We start from the raw sequence: 20,235 nt of genomic DNA, 5'->3' as shown, positions 1-20,235 counted from the left end.
GAAATCCAGTACCTGGGGGTTGGAGAAGGGAGGCGGGATGAGTGAAGTACTTAGAACCCGCAGGCGGCAGCGAAGACCTAGGTTAGGAAACACGACTGTCTCCAGGCACCGCGCTGCTGTCACGCCGTTTTGGCGTCGGCTAACTTCAGCTCCGCCCCTCCACTGTGCCGTCAAATAAGCTGGGCGTTTCCATCCTGGCCCCCCCAAAGCTGTCGCAGTCACCACCCTGCGGGCAGCGCTGGTCTCCGGGTCGGCTCGCCCGCTCACTCTTCCGGACCCCCCAGGCCTGGGTGGGGCGACCGGCCGCGAGTCCCGGGAGGCCGATCCCGGCCTCCCACTCTACCTGGGACTTTCCTCTGACCAGAGCTGCACAAAGATCTCGCTGTCCTTCAACGTCCAGTCGCCGCCCCCACCCCTCCCCCCGCCCCACCTGGCCGCGGCGTGGACCCTACGCGTCTCCTCCCCTTCTCATTTCCAGCTCCTTTTACAGAGTTTGGTTTGAACTTTCGAACCTGCCAATCATCGCCCTCGGCGCGGCCCGGGGCGGGGTCCGGTGCCCTCCCTCCGGACGCGTGGCCAGGGCCAGCCTATATAAGACCTCTCCTGGAGGCGGGCCGCACACTGCCTCTCCCCGGGACTCCTTGGTAGTCTACTAGTGGGAGGTCCTCGCCGCCCTCTCTTAACTCAGACTTCGCGGACCACTTCCAAGACAACATGGTGAGTGTGGCTGTGGGGCAGCCACGGGATGGTCTAAGGGACCGCGGGAGCTGCGGCTGGCCGGGGGTCGGTGCCTGCCACAGCCCCCGACGGCCGTCTCCAGTTAGACTGGCTTCTGGTGGGAAAGCTTGGTCCCCCAAACTAGAGTCGCTTTGGTCTGGAAGACTCGCCCCGGGTGCCTCCCTCTTGATGATACTAGGAGAACATCTGGGTCGCCCGCCGCCCCTGGAAAGACAGGGAGCTTTCACATTGACCACAAGGGGGTACAGAAACTGAAGGGTCTCCTTTTCCTCAAGTGATATCTTCTTTCCCAGCTGGGGTACCCTAGGGGACCTCGTGCGCTCCCGACGGACCGAGCAAACACTTCCGGGCACCGTCTCCATGCCCTGTGACTCGCTGCTGAGTCACCTGTGGCCAGTCCCGGGACCTTCCAGCTGCTGCTGTGCACCTGGGCAGGCGAGCTCCTCCGTAGAAGGGAATAATTAACCGTCAAATCCCCAAATCCAGCCTATTTCTAGTGTTAGTTCAGCGGTATGTTAAGCTAAATGAAACACGTTCATAAAAGCTTTTTAAAAATTAAGCTACTACCAGCCTGGACTACCAAGTGAGTTCCAGGACAGCCTCCAAAGCCACAGAGAAACCCTGTCTTGAAAAACCAAAAAAAAAAAAAAAAAAAAAAAAAATTAAGCTACTACTAACAACATATATTTTGGTTTTTTATATTTTTCTGTTTTGGTTTTTTCTTTTTTTTTTCAAGACAGTTTCTCTGTCTTGAACACACACACACACACACACACGAGAGACTCGGGGTGGAACTGGCAGCCTTTAATTGCTGCCTCTGAAGGCAGAGGCAGGCGGGTCTCTTGAGTTAAGTTCTTCCAGGGCTGTACAGTGAGAAACAAAAACTACCAGGAACTGAGTCCAGCTCGAATGAGGGTAGCTGGTTTCTGTAACACTGGCGGGCTGAGGCAGGCGGAGTTTGGGGATTCTCAGTCTCCCTAGCAAGTCTAGACTAGAGTGGGCTATTGAGTGACTAATCTTGGAAAAAGGAACCTCCCATTTGGGAGAGCATTTGCCTAGCCTGGAAGCCACCAAGTTCATCTTAGAGAAGGGAACATAATCATGTTTCTTTAGCTGTCAAAAGTTTAAAAGAAAACCCCATAGCAGCATTGTTTTTAAAGGGTTTAGTTTCACAATTCAATATGCAGACTCCACTAACCACCTTTTGACCTAGTTCCTGCCCACGTGTTTCTCATAAAAATTAAGGCGGGGGGGTGTGGGTCTTTAATCTCAGCACTCAGGCCAGCCTGGTCTACAGGGTGAGTTTCTCTGTAGCAGAGGGTGACATTGAACTACTGATTTCCTACCTCGAACCCTAAGACTGGAATTACAAACCTGTGCCAGCAAGTCTAGATTAGACAGAGCTGGAATAGAGCGCAGGATTTTACATGTGCTAGGCAAGACCTCTCCTAACTGAGCTAAATTCCCCAGCTCCAAAAGCTGGTAGCGTTTTGTCTCATGTGTGGGTGTGGTTTTAGTATTGTTGGTATGTTTGTGGGGGCAGCAGTGGACAGTTTTCCCTGGGGTTGAGGCTCCGTGGTAATTCCCTTCACTAGATGATCCAACTCCCCTTCCAACCCCAAGAAACTTTTTGTTAAAATAAGTATTCATGTTTCAAAATTGTTTTCTGAAAGGGGGATTCAGTGAGAAGCTCCGTGCTGTAGTTACGAAAGTATGTAACAGCCGGCTTGAGTGCCTTTGACCGAGCAAAACCAAAAAGATACAATCCGGAAAAGCCCGAGGCTCACCTGTTAGGCAAGCTGCTGGTTAAGTGGATGGCTTTTTGAAAGGCTAGCTGCTCATCCAGTTGAGGCTGGACTGGACTAAGTGACTCATCTGCCTTTCCTATCCAAAGCGGCCCTAGACTTTGCCTTTTTAGCTTCCCGGAGACAGACTTGTTTTCTAAAGATTTTTACATTTATCTTGGGAAAGTTGGTTCCCTCGTTCTACTTAGTAGATGAACTCAAATCATCCAGCTTGGCGGAAATTAGCCTTAACTGCTCCAAGCCATCTTGGCCACTCACAGAGGTAGTATAGACTGACTGTGGTACCAGTGAAATAACTGCAGGAATGGGTCTCAGGCACTCCTTCCTTAGGCCTGTATGTGGCGCTCTCTAGTTTCGGGGACTGTGGAGGTCAAGTCCATGTGAAGGTCATTGGAACAGGAGCTGCACCTCCCCCACAGTCCACAGGGCAGGAGACACTGAACTCAGTGATGTGGTCTGAATCCTTGATTGCTTTATGGGAAAGACAAGAGGAAAGGGCATGACAGGTCCAAGGTTGCCAGTAACGTCTTGTTTTATTATCCTGGGCTGTGAAATTGATCGTTAGAGAATCAGAGTTTTAAATTGAGTTTCCTACTAGGGAGCTGACATTCGCTCTGTATTTTTCTTCTTTGTATTTACTTTGGAACTCCAGCTCATAGACCACTGCTGCTCAAATCCAGGATGGGGCTTTCTCACCACAGCCAAACCCTTCTAGAAATACCCAGAGGAGCAGGTTGTGGTGGTGCCTCATGCCTTTAATCCCCACAACACTCAGGAGGCAGAGGCGGGTGGATCTCTTGAGTTCAAGGCCAGCCTGGCCTACAGAGTTCTGGGACAGCCAGAGAGACCCTGTCTCAAAATAAGAAAACCAAATAAATAAAAGCATGAAAGTCTTTAGTACTTGAGGAAAATAGTAGGAACAGTGGTAGATTTTTTTTGTCAAATTTAAAGGTTTTTTTTTTTTTTGCCAGATTCAAAGTGTCTGTCTCGCACTAAATTATGAACATCTGTTCCCTCTCAGTCCTGTGGGTCCAGGGTCTGCAGTCTTTGCCTCATTTGACTAATCAAATATGGGCTTGGTAACGTCAGAATTACTGTGTTCAGCAAGGAAAGGAAAACAAGTGTTTCCCCACTGTTAAATTCTTGTAATTACTCTCCCACAATGCCAGAAATGTACAATATAATCTACTAGGGAACAACTAATTTCTTTTTTTCTCCCCACTGTCCAGCCCCATTTCTTAAACACTGGTAAGGTTTTGGGAGCCGTCTGGTCTTTACAGCATCCTTCTCTCCCACCAGATGAGTTGACAGTGAAGGAAAAATGTTCTTACAGATTACAGTCTTCACTGGGTGGAAAGGCTGCCCTCTGACCACTTTAACTCACAGCTAACTGCTTATCTAGCATTTTTTTCTCTGAGTCACGGGGCTGGTTGGGGCTGGTTTTCAGGGAGAGGAAGTTTTATCTCCTAAAGAATTGGATTAAAGAGGAACCACAGTGAGCTCAGAAATGACACAGTCTCATGACTCAGCCCTGGAAGGAAGGACTCTGCCTCGAGTTAAGGACCACAGCCTGCTTCAGGAGCTGGGGAATGCTGGCATAACCTAGCGTGCTGTTCTAAAGTAGAAAACTGATCCTGAGCTATTAGGGATAGTCAGTGGAAGGGCTGGCCTTGTCTAGTAGATCATTAGCATTAATGCCTTCCTGAGAGTATGTTTCCTTGAGTTGGATCTTTTGGTTGTGAAATGTAGTCCTAGGCAGGATTAGCATCTGGAAAGTGATCATGTATTTAAGTGTTTGTCATTTAGATGTGAGCCATCCCTTCATTCCTTACTTGTCCTGTTCTGACACTTTTCTTTCCCTTTTCCACAGCGTGAGTGCATCTCCATCCACGTTGGCCAGGCTGGTGTCCAGATCGGCAATGCCTGCTGGGAGCTCTACTGCCTGGAACATGGCATCCAGCCTGACGGCCAGATGCCAAGTGACAAGACCATTGGGGGAGGAGATGACTCCTTCAACACCTTCTTCAGTGAGACAGGCGCTGGCAAGCATGTGCCCCGGGCTGTGTTCGTAGACCTGGAACCCACTGTTATCGGTAAGTGGACCAGGGGCTTCCCTGAGGCATTCAGTCCTGGTCACACACTCAGAACTTCTCTTCAGACACCGAAGAGTGAGTGAGCTTGTGTCAGTTACTGTTGGTGAATGGCTGACTTGGGCTCCTTTTCCAGATGAAGTTCGCACTGGTACCTACCGCCAGCTCTTCCACCCTGAGCAGCTCATCACAGGCAAGGAAGATGCTGCCAACAACTATGCCCGTGGCCACTACACCATTGGCAAGGAGATCATTGATCTTGTCTTGGACAGAATTCGTAAGCTGGTAAGTGCAGTGGGCTATGGGGGAGAGGGGGAATCTATGCACTGTTTTACCAAGATTTGGGGTATTAGCTCATTCATTAAGGACACTTATCTGTCCAAGCAAGAACCAGCAAGCTTCACCATCCCATCTCCTGTCCCCGTCTGTGTCCCTCACCCCAAACACACACAATGAAGACTATGTTAAGCGTCTTTGTTTTAAGCACAGATATTCATACTCCTTAGTCACACTGAGTAGGTGACTGACGCCTATGTGTGACTAATTGATAAAAATCATTTGGAAATCTGGACAGGAGTTTCATGTTAATACTGAAAGATCATAGCTGTGGTTGCAGCTCATTCATAGTCAGCGCCCTGGCTTCATTCAGTCCTCAGCACAGAAGAAACAAAGTTTCAGGGTCCAAGGAGCCCATGTAACACCATTTAGAAATGGCCTACAGGGGCTGGAAAGATTGCACAGCAGGTAAGGACTGGCTTGTTTGTCCAGAGGACCAAGGTTTGATTCCCAGCAACCCACATGGTGGCTTGCAACTATAACTCCAGTCCCAGGGAATCTGATAATCTGATGCCCTCTTCTGGCTTCTGTAGTAACACACACACACACACACACACACACACACACACACACACACACACACACACACAGAGTACATAGACATACATGCAGGCAAACACCACACACATAAAGTAAAATTGGAGCCTACAGAAGAGTCTTCCAACAAAGCTTGAGGTGGAATCAAGAGATTTCTTTATGTCATTTGAAGATCTAAGATCAGAAATCCCAGAGAGGTAATTTCCTAGCAGTCAGGGCAGAGAATTGGCTCCAACTGAATAAAACTAAGCAAGTCTAGTCCTATCAGGAAAGTGGTAAGTGTGTGTTTTAATGGATGGACTAATCAGATGACCACTTTGACCACTCTTTGTGAGGCTTGTAAGTGATTAACAGAAAAGCGTATTCAAGCCGGCCACTGAGCTGGAGTGGCTTGCTGGGAAAACCACATTATGCTAGAAAGCCACGGCTTGCCTCCCTCTTCATGCTTTACTCAACTTCCATTGGAATTGGGTTAATCGTTCCGGTGCTGGTGAAGTTTAACCACACTGACTTGGATAGATATTAGGGCCCTGCCTTAAGGGGTATGAAACCTAGTAAAAGCCTGAAATGACCACTACTGGAAGAATTAATTGTATTTGACCTTGGTGCCCCTGTGTCTACAGGCTGCATAATGGATGTGACTGACAGGGACCTGCCTGGTCCTCTTGTGTGTAATTACAATGTAGACCTGTAAGATGAGTGAACTGAATGTCTGCAAACTTCAGAGTTTCAACAGAATACTTTATCTGAAAGGTCACAACTTAGGGTAGGGACAGGGCCTTGTAGTAGAATACTTGTCTAGCATGTACAAGGGTCCATCTCCAGGACTGTAGAAAAGTACGGGAGGTCAAATTTGACCTGCTGTTTGTAGCAATTTGCCAGTCAAAGTAGACCAGCTGAATGGAGCAGGGAGCCCCAGTGACCTGAGGTCTTATGGAATGCTGATAAATAATGGAATCACCTTGCCAGAATGAATGACACCCTTCTTCCCCCTCCCCCAACACCCAACACCACAAACTTAGTGTTTCCTGTGCCAAGCATTATTCCAAGAACTCATTTAATTTTCAGCCTCAGATAGGTCACTACTCTGATTTAATAAGGGAGATAGAGAAATTAATTTGTCCCACATGAGGTGGGAGCCACCCCACCCTCCCAGCCAGACACTACCCCGGGCACTGAAACTTGGCCATCCTGTGTTCCAGTTTAGATGTTAAACACAGATCTGGCAACACATGAGGTCTGAATCTGGCTGGCCCTCGGTAACTCCAGCTGATGACAAAGGTGCCCTTGTGTCTGACCCCACAGCAAGGTCACTAGAGCCTGCCTTCCCAGCCACTAAAGTACACGTCTGTTCAGATCTAATGCCCTAATGGAGATGAAAATAGTTCCTTTAAAATCAGTTTTAGGGAATGTCCCAACCCTCAGAAGTCTGAGTCACTGAGCATTTCGAAGCCTTTCATAGCTACTCTTGGCCTCAGAACTTTATCAGTAGTTAGTCACAGAGTCGGGGACACCCCCTGCAGCTTCCACAAGATGTCTGTCAACATTAAAATGACCATTTCTCTTACAGGCTGACCAGTGCACGGGTCTTCAGGGCTTCCTGGTTTTCCACAGCTTTGGTGGGGGAACTGGCTCTGGGTTCACCTCCCTGCTGATGGAGCGGCTCTCTGTCGATTATGGAAAGAAGTCCAAGCTGGAGTTCTCCATCTACCCAGCCCCCCAGGTTTCCACTGCTGTGGTTGAGCCCTACAACTCCATCCTTACCACCCACACCACCCTGGAGCACTCTGATTGTGCCTTCATGGTAGACAACGAGGCCATCTACGACATCTGTCGTAGAAACCTCGACATTGAGCGCCCCACCTACACTAACCTTAACCGCCTCATTAGCCAGATTGTGTCTTCCATCACTGCTTCCCTCAGATTTGATGGGGCCCTGAATGTTGACCTGACAGAGTTCCAGACCAACCTGGTACCCTACCCTCGCATCCATTTCCCTCTGGCCACATATGCCCCTGTCATCTCTGCTGAGAAAGCCTACCATGAGCAGCTTACAGTAGCAGAGATCACCAATGCCTGCTTTGAGCCAGCCAACCAGATGGTGAAATGTGACCCTCGCCATGGTAAATACATGGCTTGCTGCCTGCTGTACCGTGGGGATGTGGTTCCCAAAGATGTCAATGCTGCCATTGCCACCATCAAGACCAAGCGTACCATCCAGTTTGTGGACTGGTGCCCCACTGGCTTCAAGGTTGGCATTAACTACCAGCCTCCCACCGTGGTACCTGGTGGAGACCTGGCCAAGGTCCAGAGAGCTGTGTGCATGCTGAGCAATACCACAGCCATCGCTGAGGCCTGGGCTCGCCTAGATCACAAGTTTGATCTGATGTATGCCAAGCGTGCCTTTGTGCACTGGTATGTGGGTGAGGGCATGGAGGAAGGGGAGTTCTCTGAGGCCCGTGAAGACATGGCTGCCCTAGAGAAGGATTACGAGGAGGTTGGGGCAGATAGTGCTGAAGGAGATGACGAGGGTGAAGAATATTAACCCGTGTGCTGCAATTTGCCCTTCATTGTCTCGTCTTTGTATGTATTTGACTGTCTTAACTATCAATAAAGGTGTTTCCAGTTTAAGTGGGAAGCTGGCTTTTGGTTCACAGCTTCTTTTCCCATTCGGCCCTGACGGTTGCATCTTGGCGTGAGTGCTGTCACTGTCCTGATTTGAATCAGATTCATGACCCATTTAGTGGGCCCGATAGAGGCTAGTGATTAGTTGACCATTTTCAAAGTACCTTCTAGTGTCCTGTGCTTACCAGTTTGTTTCGTTTAGGCATAAATCTGATTTAAAGCAATTTGTACTTAGGCCACAGGTCTGTCTCTGTCACTTGATCTCAAGGGCAGTATCACAGCTGTTAATGTGCAGAAGGACTGGCTGGCTCTGAATTGGGGCTGTGCTTTACTAGCTACTGTGTAGCTTTGGAGTCAGGCTGGCCTTGAACTCAGGGATCTGCCTGCCTCTGCCTCCTGAGTGCTGGGATTAAAGGCATGCACCACCAATGAGAAGCTGCCCATCATCCAAAGCCTTAGAGACCTTGCCCACATTGGGAAGAGGAACAAATAAATGGGTACGGTGAGGGGTATTGCCAAGGTGCTAGGTTTAAATAGAAGACACGACTAAGTGTGGTTTACCCTTTATTGACTGGTTATTGGCAATCAGGATGGTCCCATAAGTTGTCCAGTTTGTGTGAAACTGGAATGGGAGTTCCTCTGGCACAGAGCATCAGGCTAGCCCTTCTCATAGTATGGCAGAAATGTAATTCTTTGGGGTTCATTGTTTGGATAGTCAGATAGACAGGACCAGTGTTTCTAGACAATCTCCTGCTGTCGGTGTGAAGAGGGCATGGATCCAGTGGCTGGCTAGCAAGCTTAGCCTGGTTCCAATTCAGGCACTAATGGTGTTTGTAGGTTTTATTTTTCTTGTTTTGGTTTTTGGTTTTTTGGTTTTTCGAGACCGGGTGTCTCTGTGTCGGTTTGGAGCCTATCCTGGCACTCTGTAGACCAAGCTGGCCTAGAACTCTCAGAGATCGGCCTGCCTCTGCCTCCCCAGTGCTGATATTAAAGGCATGTACCACCACTGCCCGGCGTTGGTAGGCTTTGAACTAAGCAATTCAGATGCAGAAGGAACTGGTTTTGGTGTGGCAGAGTTGCTGGCATGGCCACCTTTACTCAGTGGGACCTGGTTACCAGGTTTCACCAGGCAGCTTTACCAAGACTTACAAAACCTTGTGAGAAAGTAGGCCTTAAAAACTGATCAAGGGCTGGGTGGTGGCTCCTGTCTGCACTCCTGCACCGAAGGCTGAACACAAAGCTAACCCAGACAGATTTCTGAGTTCATTTAAGTGAGATCTTAGACACACACACACACACACACACACACACACACACACACACAGAAAGTATGGCTTGTTGGTTTGTAATTCCAGTTCCAGAGCATCTGATGCCCTCTTGTAGTCTCTGCAAGCACTGAGAGCATACACACACACACACACACACACACACACACACACACACACACACACACACACACTTTTGAAGACCTCCGCCTCCGTGTCTGTTGGCACAGCTTGGCAGTGTTTTCTTCTTCAGCTCCACATCTATACATCTCTGCCTGAGACGTCTGCTCCTATGAGCACTTCTGTGGCTGGAGTGCTTGACAGCCTCAGCCCAAGCTGAACATGACCTATCAGACTAGTTCTTCCAGAAGCCTGGGGACAGGTGGGCGGGCTAGCTAGGATGACAACCAGATCTTTGTACTGGCCACAGTGTGTGACTGGAGAAAAATGGGAGAGCCAGGTATGAGGAGCAGATAAATCCATGTCAGACTAGCCTGACACCCCAGCCTGCCATGGGAGAGTCATTTTCCAAGCCTGCATTTCCCATTAAAAATGCCAGGCAGTCGTGGTACATGCAGATTTCAGTAAGTTAGAGGCCAGAGTTCCAGGACAGCCAGGACTCTTACACCGAGAAACCCTGTCCCAAAAAACAAGTGGGCCAAGAAGGTACTCAAAGGTGGACCATATGTGGTCCCCTCAGCTTTCAGAAAGATCCAGTGGAGCCTGAAGCCCCACCCCCAGCATCGGTGGGACCCCTAGCCAGGAGTAGCCCTTGTTAATTCCCTCATAAGCCTTTTGGATGAGATTTATACATGAGCCAAGATGTGAACTGCTGGGGGACTTTCAGCCGCCACTCAGCAGTGGGGTGACAAAAGGTGAGAGAAAGATAGCTTAGCTGAGGAAAAATATCTCAGAGGAAGAGCCCAGGGAATTGGAGAGCAAAGTGCCAGTGGCCGGGGAGGAATCTGTCCTTGTAATGATAATTTCCCCCTCTTCTGTGTGGATGGGAGAGGGTGTAGATGTTAGCCTGCAGCAAGAACAAATATACCCCGAGGTTCAAGTCACTGCTTTGTGGTGACAGTCATGTGATCTGCCCTTGAGTGCAAATGCAAAATCTGGTCTCAGGATTGCTCTGGAGGTCTGGTGGCATAAATGGACACAGCCTAAGTGAGTTTCTGAGATGGGCTGTGGTTCCCATCCTTATTGTCCTGACAGGGGCTTTCATGCCCTCACCTGACCTATTCGTAGCCTCTGCTGCTGCCCACCCCCGTGATGGCCCTGAGGGGCATTTTGTGGGCTGAGGCAAAGCTCCCCCAAAGTGAATAAACAGAAGGAGGAAGGGTAGGGAGAACCTGTCTGTGCGCTTGTGCACTCAAGTGTGCAGGCAGCTGGTAGTAAACATCTGTGCACCAACAGAAATCTGTCAGGGCATGGGCTCCAGCCTGGGGCTGGAGAGACAGTCCACTGCTTAAGAGCCGGGCATTGGTGGCGCACGCCTTTAACCCCAGCACTCGGGAGGCAGAAGCAGGCAGATCTCTGTGAGTTTGAGGCCAGCCTGGTCTACAGAGTGAGTTCCAAGACAGCCTCCAAAACAATACAGAGAAATTCTGCCTCGGGGGGAAAAAAAAGCCCTTGCTCTTTGGGAACAGGACCAGAGTTTAGTTCCCAGCACCCTCATGGCAGCTTGCATTCATCGATAACTCCAGTTCCAGGGGTCTCTGCTGGCCACCAGACACACTCATGTAAGCAAACACTCAATACATGTAAAACTAAAAATAAGAACTCAGCCTGGAGAGACTAGCCTTCAGATCTCTGACTTCTGGAATGTTCTGTGTGGCACCCCAAGGGATGGTGGGAGGAAAAGCTACATTCATAGCTAAAGTTTCAACATCTCTGTGTTCTTCACCTGGACTTCCAGGGGTTGCAATAGATAAAGCTTAGAGAGATTAAATATTTAGCCTAAAGCTGCAGAGGGAGTAACACAACTACACTCTGACCCCCAAACTCTGAAGTGGCTTCCCAGAAAGTCATGCTTGTACCCGGCACCCTGTTTCCAGGTCAGGAGGACAGTGCCACAGCCTGGAGTGATGGATTGGACGTGGGTCATTGGTTGTCACCATACATCCCAGGAGTCCCAGGTAGCAGTACAGAGACGGAGTAGCAAAGCCAGCACCCAGGATGAAGCAGCACCCCCCCAGCAGACTTTTTTTTTCTAAGTCTCTAAATCTCTATGAGTGAATTCTCAGATCATGAGGAGATACAGTGTCCTTGTGAAAGGGTTGCTGACCCTACCTGGACCCCGACTGATACGATGATGGGACACACTCATGTCTGGAATACTGCCCCCTTAAGCACTGAGCCAGACTGGCCAGTGCCTGTCAGCCAGGGTCACAAGGTGGGGCATCCTGAGATGACCTTGGCTGATGGTGTTTGGGACCTGTCCAGGAGACCGGGCAGCAGAAGTTGAAGGCCCTGTTTGATTAAGGGTGGTGTGTGGAGAAAGCTGGCCCCTTTTGCTGGCCTGTTAGCCTGTCACCACCCGTTCATTCTGGGAACCGCGTGTTCAGAGTTAGTCAACCCTGTGCAGGTTTAGGAAAATGGTTCACTCCTCCCCCGGTGCTCCAGAAGTCTGCAGCAGGAGACAGGTGTTACAAGTCAACATGTGGCAGAACTGGATAGGTCTCCTTTGGGTGATGTAGCAGGAATAATAAAAAACCCAGACACAAGATATTGGGGTTCAAGTTGAAGATCAGAGAAGCAAAGCAGTCAGCCACTGGAGAGTCCTCACCTCTATCAATGCTCAGACAGACAGAAGGGGCGATCCACTGAACTTCAGAATGCTTGAGACTGCACTGCTGCTCAGACTCACTGAGACTTGGATGAGCTCCTGTCCCCTCTGCCTTACAGTCCTCTCTCCACCCAGCCACATCACCCCTGTCTCCACCTCCCTAGTGTGGGAATCAAAGGTGTGAGCTCTGTTTCTCTTTTAGACTGATTCACTCTCATGTAGCTCAGGGTGGTCCTGAACTCACAGAGATCCATCTGTCTCTGACTCCCAAGTCCTGGGATTAAAGGTGTGTCTGTCCTCTATGGCTATGGCTAGTTTTGCACTTTAATCTTCAGGCAAGCTTTATTAGCTCATAAATAAAATATTAGCACAGGGTGAGGTAGAAAATTACCACTGTCATGCCCGCTGCACAGCCTGTGTCCGAGAATGTGGGGAGAGTGTCGCGATTGATGACACAGAGACCCATCAGTGGCGTCCAGAAGGCTCCCCTTTATTCCTACACTGGCTGGTTATTATATACCCTGACACCAGAGGCAGCGGTGGGTGGGCTAGAAAGAGGTGGTTAGTCTTTGGAAAAGGTTGAGGTCAGGGCATTCCTAAGGGTGAGCCCTTTTCAGGAACTTATGCCCCAGGCATTGTATTGGTTTTTTTTTTGTTTGTTTGTTTTGGTTTTGGTTTTTCGAGACAGGGTTTCTCTGTAGCTTTGGAGGCTGTCCTGGAACTCGCTCTGTAGACCAGGCTGGCCTCGAACTCACAGAGATCCGCCTGCCTCTGCCTCCCGAGTGCTGGGATTAAAGGTGTGCGCCACCAACGCCCGGCTTTGGAATGTTTCTTTTTCTTTTCTTTTTTTGGTTTTTCGAGATAGGGTTTCTCTATATTGTTTTGGAGGCTGTCCTAGAACTCCCTCTGTAGACCAGGCTGGCCTCGAAGTCATAGAGTGCTGGGATTAAAGGTGTGCACCACCAACGCCCGGCTTTGGAATGTTTCTTTTTCTTGTTAACTTTAATTGTGTGTATGTATGCATTACATAAGTGTGTGGCAGAGTTGACTCTCTCCTTCTGCATTTCTGTATGTTCCAGGATGCTACCTCACATGCCTCCAGAAGATTTCTTTCTTCTTTTTAAGATTTATTTATTATTATGTGTACAGTTTTCTGCCTGCATGTATCCCTGCAGGCCAGAAGAGGGCACCAGATCTTATTACAGATGGTTGTGAGCAAGCCTGGCGTTGCTGGCACATGCCTTTAATCCCAGCACTGGGGAGGCCCCAGAGGATTTCTTTTTAGAACTGGTACAGACAGCAAGCAAAGAGGCTCACACACTTGGGAGACTGAAGCAGGAGGATTGCGGTGAACTTCAGGCCAGCCTGGACTAGAATAAAATCCTATTTAAAAAGAAATGGAATAAACTTGAGGGTCAGAAGTGTTGCCACAGGTGAGTTCGAGGCCAGCCTGGTCTACAAAGTGAGTTCCAGGACAGCCTCCAAAGCCACAGAGAAACCCTGTCTCGAAAAACCAAAAAAAAAAAAAAAAAGAAGTATTGCCACAGGGGCTGGAGAGATGGCCCAGTGGTTAAGAGCACTGCCTGCTCTTCCAGAGGTCGTGAGTTCAATTCCAGCAACCACATGGTGTCTCATGAGCACCTATAGTGGGATCTGATGTCCTTGTCTGCCATTCTGGCATGCAGATGAGCACTCATACCTAAAAAACAAACAGAACAAAACAGAAACCATAAATTAACAAAAATGTAAAAAGAAAAAAAGAAGTGGTGCCGTAAGCCTGTAACCCAAGCTCTCTGAAAACAGGGCAGTGGACTATTGTACACAGCAAAGTCCAGCTCGGCCAGGCCTGGTAGCTCACGCCTTTAATCCCAGCCGGCGGATCTCTGTGACTTTGAGGCCGGCCTGGTCTACAGAGCAAGTGCCAGGACAGACTCCAAAGCTACACAGAGAAACCCTGTCTTGAAAAAACAAAATACAAACGAAAAAGAAGTGTTGTGTATGGGAATGCACACTTAAGTGTGTAAGCATAGTTTGGTTGTAGGTTCAGCATATCACGCTAGCCTAGGTTGGTTTTGAATTCACAGCAATCCTCCTGCCTCAGCCTCTTGAGTGCTGGGATGATAGCGCTGAGGTAACTGACCTAGCTCTAGGGGACTGTTCACTATTAACACAGCTCGTTCTGTTAAGGTCCCATTCAGTGAGCCAGAGTCTGACCCTTGCCCCCACCAGGGTAAACCTTTGTCTAAACTAATCAAGGTAATTTTAGTCCCCTTGCCAGGGATTGGCTAAGGAGCCAGCAAGTGATGTCATTATGGAAATGAGAGATGAGGTAATGTCTGCTGGTGTTTGGGGGGAGGGGCAAAGGAAAGGAATCTTGGTTTTGGAAAAGGAGTCAGGGGGAAGGGTTCCTGCAACCTTTGAACGGTGTGTGAGTGTACGGTACTTGTGCAAGCCGCTTGCTGCTGCTGTTAACCATCTTGTGACCACAAGGGAACAAGCAGAAGCTGACATCTTAGACATGACACAGCAGAAAAATGAAAAGGTAGTTGGTTCCTGATAGTGTTTTGAACCCCTGAGGACTATCCAGTCCTGTAACATTCTGCCTGATTTCTTGTTGAGGGAGATTCAGATGTTTGAGTCTGCCCTACTCTTTCTGGCCAAAGGCATTCCAGCATAAAAACCCTACACAACTATTCATAGAAACTTCCACCTAAATTTTTTTTACACTTATTTTGTTTGCTTATATGTACTGTGGGACCTGGCTTTCCTTCCACCAGATAGGTCTTAGACTGAACTCAGGGCAAGTTATCTGGCCAGTCTGCGTGTGTGTATGCAGATGAGTGTGTGTGTGTGTGTGTGTGTATGTGTGTGTGTGTGTGTGTGTGTGGACTGTATCTGGTGCTCAGGCATGTACCAGCCACTGCCTACCCCCCACTCCAGGGGCTAAGGGCCCTCACCACATGAAACCTGTCTCATTTCTACCATTGCTGCAGGAGAACACTGATTCCACTGTCAGTCTCCCTTTTGGCTGCCTTCAGGACCATGGTTCCTGGTCAGATGGACTGAGTGTTCCTTCCAGTCTTCCTGGGAGTCTTGGCCCAACTCAAACTATAAATCAAAAGAACACAGAGACCATCAATCAACAGGCCTCCGGAATGGGCCACCTTCTCCCTCTCCCCGGGTACGAGTGTACACAGAGATCCCAGCTCTACCTACAAGGGGCATAGTAAACCAAGAGTGCCCAGTTCAAAGGAACTGCTTCCTCCTACCAAAGTGAGCCTGAGCCCAGGGTGATCCCAAAATCTTCCTGAGCTTCCCATTTTCATTCAGATCTCAGACTCTACTGGGCTCCCCTTTAGACTAGAGGCGATGCAGGGGGCCACAGGTCAGGTTCTAAGGGCCTAAGCTAAGAACCATCCGTGGGCTGTACCCCCGTGTGTGGACCGTGGGCTCTTGGGAGGGACAGCTGGCGCCTTCTTTGTTGGTATGTCTGTTTCCTTTACCGCCTTCCCCTCCACTTCCCCCCGTCCATTTCTCTCTTCCCTCTCTTTCCCATCCACCTTTGCTTTCTCCCATCTCCACCTTCTCCTGCAGCCAAGTGCCAGCTCACGGGGCCGGAAAGAGCAGCTTCACCGGGTGAGAGAACACTGTGGCACACTGAGGTAGCTGTCCTCTGCTGAGACCTGCCTGAGACAGTCAGCCTTGGGAAGGGTGAGGCAGAGGGAAAAGAATGCTACCTACTCACCTCACAGCAGCTGGAAGCAAAACGAGGGGGAGGAGACACCCAGCGATGAGATCTTCCTCTCAAGCTACGACTTCAATGACCTGCTTCCTGTAGACCCCCACTTCCTGCTCCCCCACTTGAAGATTTTTAAATTCTGTGTGTGTGAGTGTGGGTGAGCACAGGTATCCTTGGAGACTAGAGGTGTTGGGTCTATGTAGACCTGGATTACAGACGGCTACAAGCTTATCAACATGGGTGCGGCGTATTGAGCTCCAGTTTTCTGCAAGATCAGTGTGTGCTTTTAACCACTGAGCCGTCCCTAGCCCGGAGGCCTCATGTCCTAAAGTTCCTACTGCCTCCAGCTAGAGGCTAAGAGTTCAACACAAGAGACTCTGGGGGACATTCTGGATCTAAATTTTCATACACAGGCAATCACACCCCTCTACCTGGGAGATGTCTGGATTCTAGAAATGACCTCTGACTGCCAGCAAGGATCTTCAAAGACTATAAGCAGGTGAGGCAGTTAGGGGGCGCAGACCCTTGGAAGCTGTCCCTTAAACTCTCACAAAGCCTCTACCTACAAAGACTGCCACAGATTCCTGACTGCTACAGATGCCGAGCAGCTTCTGGAAACTGGCCTTGGGGTGGGGGTGGGTACAAGCCTCTGCCCTGTCTCATCTCAGGCATGGCCTGTGCATGGCTTCCATTTCAATGTGTGCATCAGGAAGCAGGGCCGGGTGAATTATGAGTCCCCTCCCGTTTTAGCCTGGAGTTCTAGGCAGAAGATCTCAGAAGAGTCGTGTGAGAACAGGGAGGGAGACTGTTAGTGGACCTACGTAAACCTATACTTCACTAGACAATCCTACTGAATTCTTGAGAGTCAAGAGTATGGGGGAGCCGGGCATTGGTGGTGCATGCCTTTAATCCCAGCACTCAGGAGGCAAGGCAGGCAGATCTCTGTGAGTTCGAGACCAGCCTGGACTACCAAGCGAGTTCCAGGACAGCCTCCAAAGCCACAGAGAAACCCTGTCTCGAAAAACCAAAAAAAAAAAAAAAAAAAAAAAGAGTGTGGGGGGGGCCGGGCCATGGTGGCGCACGCCTTTAATCCCAGCACTCAGGAGGCAGAGGCAGGCGGATCTCTGTGAGTTCGAGGCCAGCCTGGTCTACAAAGCAAATTCCAGGACAACCTCCAAAGCTATGGAGAAACCCTGTCTCGAAAAACCAAAACAAAAGAGTGTTGAGGAGTGCCTGCCTCCTTGGAGTACTTAGCTGATCTCCCGTGACAGCAGGGGTGAAGGTAGAGGCAGAATAAGTGTTCAGTATGTAAAGGCTCTGGGTTCAACGCCCAGCACCACCCAGCACACACAGCCCGAGATAGGAAAAGAGGTGGGGGTAATGAAGGCAGGGAGGACACACATCAGAGGCCAGGCGAGGTAGTGCAGGCCTGTGACCCTAGCATCCAGAGAGGAGGGAGGAGGATTGTGAGTTCATGGTCAGCCTCAGTTGCATAGTAAGCTTGAGGCCAACCTGGGCTACCTGAGATGGTGGCCCGAAAGAAAGGAAAAGGTCTTGGGCTGGAAACACACGCACCACACACACACAACAAACCACATACACACACACCACACACCACACACACACATCACACATACACACACCACACACACACATCACACATACACACACACACCACACACACACACACACCACATACACACAACAAACCACATACAGACACACACCACATACACCACATACACACAACAAACCACATACACACACACACCACACACACACAACAAACCACATACATACACACACACCACACACACACAACAAACCACATACACACACCACACACACACACCACATACCACACATCACACACACACACACACACCACATACACACAAACAACATACAGACACACACCACATACACCACATACACACAACAAACCACATACATACACACACACCACACACCACACACACACACACAACAAACCACATACACACACACCACACACACACACCACATACCACACATCACACACACACACACACCACATACACACACACCACACACACACAACAAACCACATACACATACCACACACCACACACACACAACAAACCACATACACATACCACACACACACAACAAACCACATACACACACACCACACACCACACACACACATCACACATACACACCACATACACACACACCACATACACACACACCACATACACACAACAAACCACATACACACACACCACACACACACATCACACATACACACACACACCACATACACACACACCACATACACACAACAAACCACATACACACACAACACACACACATACACACACACCACACACCACACACACACATCACACATACACACACACACACACCACATATACACACACCACACACACACAACAAACCACATACAGACACACACCACACACCACACACACACATCACACATACACACACACCACATACACATCACACATACACACATACCACATACACACCACACACACACACACCACACATACACACACACCACAGACACACAGACACACCACACATACACACACACCACAGACACACACACCACATACACACAACACACCACATACAGACACACACAACACACAACACACACACGCACACACCACACATACACACACACCACACCACACACACACACCACACACACACACACCACACACACCACACATACACACACAGACACAACACACACATAAACACACACAACACACACACACAGGTCTTAATTGTGATTTACCAAGCCCTATAAATATTTCCTATCCACATATATTAGTTAGAGTTTCTAGTGCTGAAACACCATGACAAAAAAGCAAGCTGGGGAGGAAAGGGTTTATTTGGGTTATGCTTCCAGATCACTGTTCATTACTAAAGGAAGTCAGGACAGGGACTCAAGCAGGGCAGGAACCTGGAGGCAGAGCTGACACAGAGGCCATGGAGAGGAGCTGCTTACTGGCTTGCTCCCCATGGCTTGCTTAGTCCGCCTTTTTTTTTTTTTTTTTTTTTGAGACAGGGTTTCTCTGTGTAGCTTTGTAGACCAGGCTGGCCTCGAACTCACAGAGATCTGCCTGCCTCTGCCTCCCGAGTGCTGGGAGGTGTTTTCTTTTTCTTTTTTTTTATATATCATTTTTTATTTTAATTTTAGATAGCTTGTTTTACATGTCAATCCCAGTTCCCTCTCCCTCCCCTCCTCCCGCAAGGGAGGTGTTTTCTTAATTGAGGTTCTGTCCTTCCAGGTAACCCTAGTTTGTGTGTCAAGACTGGCCAGCACACCACCTCGCTATTGCTCAGATGTCACCCAGGCTTCTCCAGTTTCCAAACACATCAGGCACATCCTGACCTTAACCTTCAAGCTTTTCCCTCTGCCCAGGAGACAACTTTTTTTTTTTTTTTTTTTTGGTTAATGTTTTGAGACAAGGTCTTGCTATATGCTTGGAACTCACTATGTAGGCAGACCTGGAACTCTTGGTCTCCCATCTTAGTCTCCTGAATACTGAGATTATACAGTCACTAACATGTCTGGCTCAATTTGGGATCACTGAATCCTGAATTGGAAAGAAACAGCTAAGAAGAACATAGAACATTATTGGAACAATTTGGTGAGTTTGAATTCGGACTGCACAGCAATGTATATTGTTATGCAAATATATTGATGTTAAGTGTCTCAAATGGAAGATGGGTGTATACCAGTAGTGCACACATGTAATTTCAGGGTAGTGCACACATGTAATTTTGTAATTTCAGGGTAGTGCACACATGTAATTTCCGCTATTGGTAGACTTGCCTCAAGTTTGCAGCCTTCTTGACCTATATACCAAGACCTTCAAGAAATGGTTTCACTATGTAGCCCAGGCTGTCCCAGAATTCTGGAACTTTCTGTGTAGAACAGACTTGCCTTGAACTCATAGAGATCTGCCTTGCAAGTGCTTTTCCGAATCTACCCTGTTTTGACTTCTGGGGTAATAAGTAGCGTGGCCAGAGCCCAGGGAAGAATAGAGCCAGGGCTAGAAGCTTCTAAAACCAGTGCTGCTAAGACTCTCTTATACTCCCCTTACTTCTCCTCTTCTGTGAAGAGGACCATGATGAATAATTTTCAACATCCTGAATCCCAGGATGCCAAAGGCTCAACAAACTCATTACATAAGCAGACTGTAGACAAGCTGCCATTCTGTCTTCCGACCAGGAGGTGGCAGCAGCACCTTTATTTTTCAGAACAACCAAAACAATTGAGGGAAGAGGG

At 48.9% G+C, this 20,235-nt stretch overlaps 1 protein-coding gene and 1 long non-coding RNA gene across 2 annotated transcripts; one reads left to right on the top strand and one right to left on the bottom strand.

The window, feature by feature from the left end:
* The first annotated feature begins 238 nt into the window (after nt 1–238).
* Tuba1c (tubulin alpha 1c) lies at nt 239–8,144 on the top strand. The gene is made up of 4 exons (XM_040753859.1): nt 239–717; nt 4,414–4,636; nt 4,770–4,918; nt 7,077–8,144. The coding sequence occupies exons 1-4, from the start codon at nt 715–717 to the stop codon at nt 8,049–8,051; spliced, it is 1,350 nt and encodes a 449-aa protein (XP_040609793.1). The 5' UTR covers nt 239–714; the 3' UTR covers nt 8,052–8,144.
* A 4,948-nt stretch (nt 8,145–13,092) lies between these two features.
* LOC121142879 lies at nt 13,093–16,058 on the bottom strand. The gene is made up of 3 exons (XR_005879994.1): nt 15,930–16,058; nt 15,167–15,292; nt 13,093–13,883 (listed from the first exon to the last, which is right to left on the bottom strand). It is a non-coding gene; the product is annotated as an uncharacterized LOC121142879 (long non-coding RNA).
* Between the last annotated feature and the right edge of the window lie 4,177 nt (nt 16,059–20,235).

Source organism: Mesocricetus auratus, unplaced genomic scaffold, assembly GCF_017639785.1.
Source record: "Mesocricetus auratus isolate SY011 unplaced genomic scaffold, BCM_Maur_2.0 Super-Scaffold_100010, whole genome shotgun sequence".
Taxonomy (NCBI): Eukaryota; Metazoa; Chordata; class Mammalia; order Rodentia; family Cricetidae; genus Mesocricetus; species Mesocricetus auratus.
The sequence above is the reverse complement of the archived record's forward strand: the minus strand, read 5'-3'. Positions and strand labels throughout refer to the sequence as shown.